This window comes from Hakea prostrata, chromosome 8 (assembly GCF_041222555.1).
Source record: "Hakea prostrata isolate BN-2017 chromosome 8, UWA_Hpros_2, whole genome shotgun sequence".
NCBI classification, from domain to species: domain Eukaryota; kingdom Viridiplantae; phylum Streptophyta; class Magnoliopsida; order Proteales; family Proteaceae; genus Hakea; species Hakea prostrata.
In genome coordinates this window covers 38,826,877-38,839,448 of record NC_142607.1, presented here as the reverse complement: position 1 = coordinate 38,839,448, position 12,572 = coordinate 38,826,877, and the positions used below count along the sequence as shown (strand labels likewise).

The window sequence follows — 12,572 nt, the reverse complement described above, 5'->3', positions numbered from 1 at the left end:
TACCTCACTGATATGTGTCAAATTTTGTTACATGAACCCTTCATTTTTATCATCCTCACGAAGAAGGGATCAAGAGAGTGTAAGTGGTTGCAACAATTTATCTTGTTGCCACCAATTGTAACTATTTTCTTGTCTCTACTAGTTTGTGAATTTAAATTGCACTCTGATTCATCTAAAGCTGGAAAGGTGAGCAGTGCTATGATACTGCTAGTCAATTGCAGAATGCAATTACCATTTTTTTTTATGTCATTCTAGAACAATGTTTTCCAAAAAGTGTTCTCTAGGGTTGAGAAAAATGTTGTCATTGTAAGAGTCATCCTATTAACTATGTCACTTTAGAGAAACTTGAATTTTTCATCTTCATCAAAGGGCGAGGTGTATTGAAATTTAAATGATGTGGAAAGCCGAGGATTTCATGGTCATCTAGCAGCTGCAATTTTCTGATGGAAAAAAAATCTATTGGAATTATAGGCCTACTTCCAGAATTTATGAAATGCCCGACCAAGTTTACTGAACTCACACTCACCCAAAAAGTTCTTGAAAAATGCTTCTTGATCTCTACTTCTGTTAGGTCATGTGGATCTGTTAGTTTTCCTAATCTATATGTTACTGTATGTATGATGAGTTTTTAACATTCAAGTTCTAACCATTGCTTATGCTAACTTTACATTATTGAAAGTACTTTCAGAAATAATTATCTTTTACTTGCAGATTTGCTGCAGCACTTATTGATCAACCTCATTGGGTAATGAATGTAGTACCCATCACTGAGGCAGATACTCTTTCTGTTATTTTTGACCGGGGGTTGATTGGAACTTATCATGATTGGTGCGAGGGTTTTAATACGTACCCTCGAACTTACGATCTCCTGCACTCTAGTTACTTATTTGGTAACATAACTCAGAGGTACAACCTATATTTTTACTTTAGCGATAATTGTAATTCATGGAGAAATGATGTGTGCTAATACCGTTTGGCCATGGGTGTTAGGATATGCCTTAACACCCATGGCCCATGGAAAATAAAGACTTTCTATTCCTTGGAATTTCTAAGTTAGAAACAGGAGTTTGTGGATGATCCACTTAAATTCCTGAACTGCCCAAATCTGCCATGCGACAGGTTAGATTTGGCTGAAATATTGTGGACAGGTAGATACAAGTTCCCCTTCTCATATGTCGAGTTCCTATCCATGGTAAATATATGCTTGAACACCCAGTGAAAAATAGAACATAAAAAGAGATGGACAGCTGTCTACACGAAGCACAACACCCATACATATGGGCCGGGGAGTTTGTGATTAATTTCTATCTTTTGTTAACCTAGTACTTCTCCTACTGGTACCTGAAATCCCCTTCTTTTTGGGCTAGGTGTGACATTGTAGATGTGGTAGCAGAGATGGATCGGATATTGAGACCAGGCGGATGGATATTAATCCAAGAAAACATGGAACTTATTGACCAGCTGCATCCTATTTTTCAGTCACTTCACTGGGAAACTGCCGTACATAAGAAGCAATTCCTTGTTGGTAGAAAAGGTTTCTGGCGTCCAACAGAAAGTGTGAAAACTTGAGTGGAGGTGCCTGTCTTCTTCCCCATGTACTGTACTGCACTTGGTCTGTGTCTTTTATTATTGTTAGGAACCATTTCTTGTTCTACTCTATTCTTTTATTAATCTTAAAAACAATTAGTCGGCCTAGTCTATGTAGCTCAGTGATCTCAATTTTATTACTTTGCTGGTTGAGATGCAAAGTTTCAGTTTTACGAGTTGGCCATATCTGGAAACATTAACAACTTGAACCAGTACATGCAATTGAACAAAGAAGAGATTGATGGGAGAAAGGATAAGAGAGACATGCTGACAACCATGATAGACTCAACTCAATCTACCGAGGTGATTGATGCTTTTTTTTCTATTTTTAGGAGAATAAGCAGACTTCTAGTAGGAATTTGATCTGCTACGTATCAAGTACATTTACAACTGGAAATATAGTAAGACTTAAAACTAGACTTGACTCCTAGTACATTTATAAAACATAATAAGACTTAAGCTAGACTTGGCTTCTGGCTAAACTTTATTCTTAGTAAAATTACAAAACATAATAGAAAATAAACTAGACTTAATCACTGGCTAAACTAACTCATAGTACAATAGGGAAAAAACCTGTTATTATGACAGCCACTAACAATCAATGTACTGTGGGTTATGAGTACATGTATCTATCAAAAGGCTCCAACTTGGAACAACAAGATTAGTTATTTGGACAGCTATAAACCTGTGAAACCTGAAAATCAAAGTCGATGGAAGAGAAAGAAGAGGAGATGGAGACAAGAATGAGGAGGAAAGTTGTGCTAGATACAAAGTCTTGCTCTCATGCATACCTTGTATTATGGAAGAGACCTTTAGGAATAAGTCTCCTAAACCAATATTACATAATAAGGAAAGAGAAAAAAACGAAAAAAAAACTAATATTCAGCCTTCGATTAGTTACAACCTTCCCCAAGAAAAAGTTACTTATATTTCGAGTAACAGGGTAACAGGGGCAGACGTAAATTAATATGTACATGACCCAAAGTGTATCCCAATGGCACACAAGGGTCATGTACCCTTGCATAAATTGGACGTTTGACTGTCCCTGTCAAGCTGGAGCATACAAGTCTCTCATGCCCAGCTTGCCACAGCTACTCTTGAAGGTAGGAAAAAATAAGTTTGGTGAAGACGTCACCTAATTGCTCTGTGGAAATTGACACATGGGTGACAATCTTCTTCTTGAGGACAGCATTTTTGACAAAGTGACAATCAACTTCCACATATTTATTTGACAAGTTTAGCTCAATCGGCATTCGTTGTGGGTTCCCTGACTACTGCTCTGATCATTCTGTTTTTGTTCATCGAAGTGGTGATCCTTGGAGTGTATGTGATATCATCATCTCAGGTAATGATTCTGTGGGTATAGATGAAACACAGACTTAGCTTCATCAACACATTTTAATGGAGAACTTGGATCATCTCAGGTATTTTTGGGTATTGAAATGCTTAATAGTAAGAAGAGGATTAATGTATCCCAAATGTTTTTGTCCTTGATCTCTTGTTGGCTGATACAGGACTTCTTGCCATCCAGTGAAGTCACAATTGTGACCATGGAACTGACTATGGCCTTTGTTATTGCCTTTTCCACGATCAAATTAAAGACTTCTTTCTTTGGTAGGACCAGCACTAGAAGAATTTGGAGAACTAGTAATCAATCTGTTCAGCAGAGAAAAACCTCATTGAGGGAACGCGCCTTCTCTCGTGTAAGTAATTGACTTTTAACTGCCCGATAATCAGGGTGAAGGCTAGCAAAAAATTTGTTACCTGGAAGTCAGCTTGGTGTTGCTTTAATTGGTCAAGCTCAGTGGTAATTGGCTGATATGTTTGTGTTTCCTCAAGATAACCTTTGTAAGCATTGAAGTAATATAATCAAGAGCCTTATCTCCTTGAGAAAACTGAAATATCCTCTCGTACAATTCATAAATATGAGAAATGTTATTAACTTGAGAGTAGTTTTCATGAAGGTTTTCCCACATTCCCTTAGCTGAGGTGTGGAACATTATATCATGCATCCATTCATAATGTGCAATGACAGTAGCAGGGTCCTCAAGATCAACTTTAGGAGGGTTCTTCCTTATTATATTTAATTTTACCTTTGGCATGAATATAGGCTTCAACAACATGAGACTAACAAGTAATTAGAAACACCACTCAATTTAAGTATGGTGATCTAAGCATGTAGCATATCCATGGGAGTTCTTGAATCAGAGATTGTGATTAATACAGAGGCAGCAAACATGGTAACCCGAATTCTGTCCAAAACTGTGCCTGAACCAATGCAGAGATTGACCCAATATCAGGAGTGTATTAGCCAGGAAAACACCTTGGTATTACAACAGAAAAATAAAACCCAAAGAACAACAATAACTAAGAGGAAGAAGAAACACCTGGAAGACCACTTGCAGGTATACAAAAAGAAAAAGGGGGGAGGGAGAAGCAAAAGAGCTTCTGCTAGCATAGAAAAACCAGGGAAGAAAATCAGAGCATTGGAACACCTGCAAACAAGAATCCTAACTGGATACACAAAATTCTGAGAACAATAACTCGGAGAGCTCACTGAAGTCAGAGCAAGGTTCAAATCAGATTTTGAAGATTTACTTTATCTAAGAGAGAGTCTGATCAGAAATAAGCAAGAAGAAAGAACTAGAAAACTCTCAGAATCACAGGTTTTTGGGTTCAAAGCTGAATCTGTATCCAAAGCTCTGATGCCATGTGACAGTTATAAACCTGTGAAACCAGAAAACCTAAGTCGATGGAAGGGAAAAGAGGAAGAGATGGAGAAGACCTAAACTAATATGTACATGATCCAAGTATACTCACGGTACAAACGGGTCATGTACCCTTACATAAATCATAAATTGGTAGTTTGACAGTTATTTAAAAGAAGCATTGCTACTAATATTGCAGTCATAAGACCAATAAGCTCAGGAAGAACTCATTCCGGTGGCATGTCAAAGCAAATGCATGAATCAACAGCAGTAGTGGTAGAGAACAATATCCATGTTGGGTAAGTTCAATCTGAAACAACAAAATAACAAAAAAGCAATAGAAAACACCACTTGTAATCCAAAATGACCACAACAACAATATTGTCAGTTTTTCAGGAAGAATTCTAGCTGGCAGCAATCTTCACAAAGAATATGAGTACAAGCAACAACCACATCAGAAGCTTTTCTCAAAGGAAACAAGTTGTAAGTGTTAAGTCTTCACAAAGAGAGAAGGCAAATAAGAGCTCAAATATAAATGCACTTGCTAGCCCTAAATAAGGTCATTTATAAAAATTTCAATTTGGCACATGTCAGATTGGCATTGGACATGGCTTGAATTTTGTGGACAGTAAACCTCCAAGCCATGTCAAGATGATAATTAAAAGAGCAAATTGTTCCAACATTCCAAAATGAAGACCTTTGAACATTCATACCTCCACTACAAAAAAAAGACATTTTTGGCAAAAACCCATAAACCGTCGCCAAAAATAATGGGCAACGATTTACTACCGTTGCCGCTGACGTAAGCTGCAAAACATATATTAGAAGTTTATCTTTGAAAATCATATAGCTTCAGGTCAATGATTAGTGGTCCAGTAGTATAGTCCATTATTCTTTTAGCCTTTTAGGTATAATTGGGGTGGAAAGACCTCATCTACCCTTCTTTATCAAAACTTAAACTTCTAACAACTCTTCACGATTTTTCTCACCCGAACCTCTTTTTTCTTTTCTGTTTTTCATAAGGGTATTTAGGCAATATCATATAATATGATGGGTAGTTTTGGGTGTTTAAAAAGGATAAGATGGTTTAACAATATTTAGAAACAGGTTCGACTAACATGTCTATTGAAAGTCTAACTTTGGGGTGTCTTTGTTTTTCAAAATAAAAAAGGGTTTCATGTTTAAAGGAATCTATTTTAGGGTGCGAACAATTAGCTCAGGAAATCAATTGATAAAGGTATCAGCTACCTCCATGTAAGCTGCAAAACATATATTAGAAGATTCAAAAGGCAGCCCAAAAAAAAAAAAAAGAAGAAAAAGAAAAAGAAAAGAAAAGAAAGAATGTACATGAGCAGCCGCCTTAGATTAGAAGACAATGTATATGACAAAAGATTCACCAGTGGAGTCCGATGAATCTTCCCGTACATGAGCAAATGCAAATGGATGAAGCACTCAAATCGAATCTATCATGTGGACCCACCTGCAATAGATTTTACCAAGATGCCTTAGCTTTATCCAAGTAGTTCATGTGTGTGAAAAATCTTTATGCTAAGTTCAAGGGGTTGGTTCAATTGGTAAAAGATCAACGCCTCATAGTATGAGGTTGGGAGTTCAAATTTCTTGGGGACCAGGATCGAAGCTCCATTGTATATTTAAATTATATGTAAAAATTATCTTTAAGAATATAGGCAAGACATGCATAAGCTGGATCCAACAAAAAAAATTCTCTATACTCCTAAATAGTGCAACAATGTTAGATATGTATGCATGATGGCATACATGTGAGTATTAAATTGATCTGGACTGGTGTTTGTTTTCAGAAAAAGCAGATGAAAATAATTCCATAGGAATTTAATATTTATGTTTTATATGGGTTTTCTATTAAAACTTGAGATATAAAAGTTATGTTTATTGTGTTATATATTATGGCCATGAACATTACTCAACAGATAAAATAATAACATTTAAATTACAAATTATGAAAATGAAGACTCCAAATTAATAAAATAAACCAAATACAATCCAATAATCCATCTCACAAGATGATCATAGTTCTATATATGACAACTTATATATCATCATTTGAAATATATATATATATATATATATATATATATATATATATATATATATATATATATATATATATATATATGAATATATATATAGAGATATATATAGAGACATATAAATATAATAGTACTCTAAATATGTAAGCGAGTCGATCCATTGAATCAATTGTATTTTTATGTAGGACCTACACTACTCCCTCAATCTCAGATCAATGTAAGTAGATCGATTATTCAAACAACGATCAAAGTTAATCGAAAATGATAAATTATCAAATTGAATATCACTTATGCTTATTTGTGAAAACAATGAGGTGTTGGCGGATGTTTCATCAGTCAAGATTCACCTAGAAACAATGAGATGCATGACACTTTAGGAGTCAACCACATGAAATATATCTAATGCCTCAGGAATCATGATTCTACATGATTGGTTTCTAGAATGTCATCTGTCTTTAACTATCTACATGTATAGTAACCACATTCCTTCGCCAGTCCTTGTGTTTTGCCTTTAATGAAACTGGTCATGGATGTGCTTTTGGTACACCGATGACAATCTTTTATATGAAAACCAGGAAGAGTACCAAAACTAGGTCCAAACATTTAATCCTCCACACCCTTTTGCCTATGCGCTTCAATAAAAGAAGAAGGAAAAAAATTCAATGAAGCAGGTGTATATGTGGTCTATGAGTCTATCATCTATGTACATGTAGAGTACGGGAAAGTACTAATCAAGAGAGAGAGAAACATCTTCTATGTTCTGAGTAAAGACTAAAGGGTGACTATATATATGTATGAGATGTGAGTGGACAAACTGCCACGGCTGTGGGGTTCGATTTGGAACACAAGGAATCGGTTCCAAAGGCAACTACCATCTTAATATGTCGGCGACCACCACTACAAACAGTCAAAGATTTGTGACTGAAAACTTTGAAGACCCCACCAGCACTGTTGCAGACTTGCAGTCATGCACTGACTGCTTCATCTCTTGCTCCTGTCCTGTCGTTCTCCTCCCATTGCACCAGATGCCCCAGGTGTTCGATTTATTTACTTATTTTTCTACTGTTACTCTCACGGATGATGGTTGCAGTTTCTCTCTCTCTCCCCCCTTTTGGTTCTTGTAATCAGTCATGTCATGTATGTCGACCCGTACCCAGTACCGGGTAACTGGAGAGGAAAGCCAAAGAGGAAAATAATACTGCACTTTGCTTTATTTACTTTCAATTGTAACTTTGTAAGCTCCCCTTCTTGAGCCGCTCTGCGTCTGTGGTGGTTACTGGGTTACGGCCTCTCGTGGGTGTTCTGTACTTGCTGCAGTGTGAAGTCACACGGGCTTAGATCTGCAACTCTCAGGGGGGGAAGAAGATGACTGATCCATGCAAGGTAAGGTGGGTTCAGAACCCACCTTTAAGGCATAAGGCTGAAGAGTTTAGCTTCAATATCCAATGTATGGTAGGGGTTCAGGGTAACAGATCCGAAGGCTTCCAACACAGCAAACTTATGACATGCATTGATGGACTTAAAACCCTCTTCCCAGAGAGGAGCCTACCCCCTTATTCTAGACTCTCCCATATTATTATTTATTTTCTATTATTTTATTTTTTTGGGGGTTGGGGGAGAGAGAGGAGAGAGGGAGAGAGGGAGAGTGAGAGAGTTTTAGCTGTAGACATCTACTTTCAAAGATCCCATATCCCATATGAATATTCTCAGAGAACTAGTATATTTTCCATATTATTTTAGCAAGAAGCATGACATATAATATCAAAACAGTATTTTTCATGCATTTCATGGTCATAACTTGTATCGTAAAACTTGGCCAATGGACTTGCATCAACTGGGGTTATAATTCGGACAGTCTTTCTTCAGATGGCTAAAATATTTGATCGATGAAGCGAACTACAGCAGAGCCAGGATTTAGCAAGTGTTGGTATTTCATACGTGCAAGAAGGGCCAAAGGGTTTCTATAGAAAAATTAAAATTTAGGAGAAAAAAACAAACTTTTAAAGGAAAGGCAGGCGGGGGTGGGGGGTGGGGGGGTGGGGTGGGGCTGGTGCATGGTCCCCCGGCCTCACGGGAGCTCCACCCTTGACAACAACAAAAAAAATTCATTTTCCCTAAGCTCCTGTCTTTTTTTTTTGGTAAACAGTATTTCATTTATTAAAGAAATAAAAGTACAGAGACACAGCTGCATGAAAACACAAGGTTCACACCGAACCAAGGAGCGGAAAGTGACCAAACTGTCATACATGCAATAGACAGAGTCATCCACAGTGAGGGATGGGTCAAACCCAATGTACCTTTAGAAATAATGCTGCAACAAATACAACACCAAATAAGCAGCGGCACCCAATAGGAGAACAAAATACACGCCTCAAAGGCGGACACATAACACGCCTCATGGGCGGACACTTAACACGCCTCAAGGATGGACAGACAACACACTTCAAGGGCGGACACAAAACTCTTGCGGTTGTTGCTGTGGTAGCATCAAAAGTGCGGAGGAAGGTCGGATCTGCTTCTGCCGTAGAGGCGTACCTATCAAGCTTGCCGCAGAATAACTTGGATCCAGATTTGGAGTTAATCGACGCAGTGTGCACCAACGATCGCTGCAACCAAAGAGTTTATTGTTATTTTAAAACCCTAAAACTAGAAAAAAGGAAAAAGAACTGCTACAACCAGAGTGAGAAATTGGCGGGAAAAACAAAAAGATCTAAGCCAAAAATAAAGCTGCAGATCTGGGTGTCCGATCAAAAGAGAAAGAGGGAGAGGAGCGGATGAGGAAAGGAGAGAAATAGGAAGGAGGCGAGTAGATGAGGAGGGCAGAAAAGGAAAATGAAATACCAGATCTGGGGATCTGGCGTTCCGCGCAGGCGAGGAGAACGGGATGAGGGAGAAGAAGAGGGAAGGCGGAGACGGGATAGGAGAAGGAGATCAGGATGAGGGGAAGAGGAACAGGGGAGATCGGAGATGGAGAGGGAGGGACATAATAGATCTTCCAATAAGCTCCTGTCATTTTCAATAGATCTTCCACCCAAATATTATGTGACAGAATGTTATTTTTTTGTCTTTTGGGTCATCATCAACTCAATCCAACAAAAATAGAGGGTTCATAGGCATAGGAAAGGGAGGGACAAGGGGGCAAGGTGTGGAGAGATGGAGATTCAAACCTGAGACCTCCTTGGTTTTATTGCTTCTATATAGAATGTTGTCACCACGATATTAACATGCTCAAGGAAAGAAAATGTTATGGCCTATCAGGTTGCAAGGTCTTAGTGCCAAAATCAATGAAAACTTGTACCGGTATCAAGATGAGATGAGTTTTCGTCTTATGTACGATGTTATAAGTTATGTAATTTAGTAATGATCCTCAACTTAATTTTTTTTAAAATAAATATCAATTGCATTATGAATGAAAAAAAAATAGAAAAAAAAAATTTGTAGAGCATTGAACCCTGCCTTCTGCCTCACACCCCTAATATTCCAAAAGAATATCTTTACACAAAAAAATTAAGATAAAAAAAAACCCTTCTCTATTAGAAGAGCAAATAATCTAAGTTTGATTGTTCTTTCCACTTTTTTTCCCCTCCACCAAGAGTCGGTCAATTTATGCAATTCTTTTCAAAAGCAATCTCCATTCTCCATGGTGATGATATAGTACAACTATGGATGTTTGAGATCTCCCTTTCTTCATCTAGACCTATAGACATTGAGCGACGCTAATTCCTTCCACCTTGCACACCAAGTCACCTCATAATTCATACCAAAATATCTCGACCTTGTTGCAACACCCAACTAAACATTGGATCAACCCTAAATTGTGACACTTTAGCATTGGCAAACAAAGGAGATGAGTTTAACCAATCCATATGCGACGTCACATTCATCAAACTCTCAAAAAAATCTCCCCTGTTAGCAAACTACACTTCCTCCCTTGAATCAACATCATCAGAAAGAATGGCCAATTCGCCCTCCATGTGGGCCCCGTCAATTGAATTCTTGGTAGACTCCAAGTTCACCCCCATAAACTGAATTCTAAGAATCCCCTCCTGTGTAAATTGCTTTTTGTGGGCCCCCTTTATTGGCATTGTGTCTACCACTTTGTTATTTTCAAAATTTTTAAAATTTTCTGAATTTTTAAAATAAAAAACTCGGGAATCCACTTCATTATCCATCTCTTACTCATAGGCCGCCTCAATTTAATAATGAGTATCTCCCTCCTATGCAAATTGCTTCGTGTAGGCCCCCTCTGTTGGCAATGTGGTTACCACAACAAAGTTATGCTTGAAGTGGACTCCTCCCTATCTGCGCCAGCTAATGCATCTTGCAACACTGAAGCTCTGTCAAGGGTCTTCTTCCTCGTCGCCGGTAGGTCTTCCACCACCATAGAAGGTCAAGATTTTTTGAAAGTACACTGGGCTGCCAGATGACCAAATCGCCCAAGGGAAGGACACATTTTCTTCCCATCTTCATACACTACACTTTGAATAAAGCTGAAGACCTTCCTTGATCCAAGTTCACATCGTTCAACTTGAATCTAATTCATTCTCTCTAATTTCTTGTCCACTTCTACCAAGATACAAGCAAAGTTCCTGATCATTCCCTGCTTCATTCTATTGTCTTGGACAACAAGACGACCTACTGCATATACAATAAAAAATAGTACATGAACATGCCAGCATTCTAACGTCAACTCTGGGAAGTACGCCTGTTGGAAAATGTCATGTCAACATTGCCACATCGACCTCCATTAGTTTTGATGATAACAAACATAAAGTACTAATCTCCATACTAAGTTGTGTTTGTCTAGGTTAATATGAAAGCAAGTGGACCTAATCCAACTCATCGGATGTTCAAGCCCAAGTAAAGCTGAACATAAAGTCTAAGTCAAAATGAGCATAAAGATTGAAGTGAGAATGGAATACAAAAAGAGTCAAGAACATCAACTCAAGCTCAAGCAAGAAGACTTAGTAAATCAGGACTTAGGACACCTCCATGCACAATTATATGTAATTGCACTCAATTGCATCAAAACCATATATATCATGTCATTAGATTGACCTAGGACATGTTAGGAAAGCATATGAGGACATAGAGTTGGTTAGAAATCCCTAGAAACTCCTAAAGTTCCTCTAAGTCCTTATTTTGGACTTCTATGCTATAGACGGATGATCGTCTGGCACCAGATAGACGTCCATTTGGTCATAGAATGCCAAACAAAAATTTTGTCTGGTTAAAATATGCTCAACGACTATATTCTTAGATGGAACTCTGTCTTTTACTTAAACGAAGATCCTTCTAGACTAAAAAATTCACTGAATTTTATATTCATTTGGAGGTTGGGCCAAGCAATTCAATACCATATATAAAAGCCCAACAACCCCCATTTGAGAACTTCTACCTTGCCTATTGAGTTATTGCTCCCCAACTACTCTCAAGCTCTCAAATTTGTCAAAGATTATGCTATCATTGCCTTCCAACATCAATCAACCTTGAAGAACATACCAAGGTGTCTAAGTAAGCTCATTGGAGCCAAGCTTGAGGTGATTGAAGGCTTTTGGTGTTTCATTGGTGGTGCATCCATTTTCATTTGAGCTTACATTCTCAATGCATCATACGAATGAAGTGTTACACCCCTTGTTAGGTAATATCCTTTCATCTTTTGTATCTAGTTTGTTTAATTCTAGTCTAGGTTGATTAGAATTGGTTAAGAATGCTCTTGCCATAGGATAAACAAAGATTTGTAAATGGTGCTCTTGCCCTTTCTAGAATAGAGATTATAAAGGGTGTTCTTTCCCTATTGAACATAGATTGTATAGGTTTGACTCTCTATCTATTGTATTGAAAGAGAATCACTAGTGAAACATTCTCTTGAGGCCAAGAGAGGAGTGAACGTAGACTGTTAAAGTTGAACCACTATAAATCCTTGCATTGTGATTGATTGCAATTATTTGTTTTTATTTTAATTTTATAGTTATTCTTTAATTTGCAATTAAACCAAAAAATTAGGCAAATCTACTAGTTGCAACCTATTCACCCCCATTAGGTTGCAGTAATAGTGCCCAAACCAATTTTGTAGAAGGTTGGGTAGCATTAATGTTAAAAGTTTGGCCTCCATCATTGAAACCACACAATTGTGAACCATTGTTACATTGACCACATCTCTAAACATCGGCCATATCACCCTCAAAACACAGGCTGATTGAAACCC

General features: G+C 37.7%; 1 protein-coding gene across 1 annotated transcript in view; it reads left to right on the top strand.

Moving 5' to 3' along the window:
* The window catches only part of LOC149007805 (putative methyltransferase PMT23), a 31,943-nt gene extending 30,185 nt beyond the window's left edge, over nucleotides 1–1,758 (top strand). The window contains exons 7-8 of the mRNA XM_089165588.1: nucleotides 712–906; nucleotides 1,368–1,758. Of these exons, the coding sequence (XP_089021714.1) occupies nucleotides 712–906; nucleotides 1,368–1,569 (397 nt within the window). The 3' untranslated portion in view covers nucleotides 1,570–1,758. The remainder of the gene's footprint in view (nucleotides 1–711; nucleotides 907–1,367) is intronic.
* The last annotated feature ends 10,814 nt before the right edge of the window (nucleotides 1,759–12,572 follow it).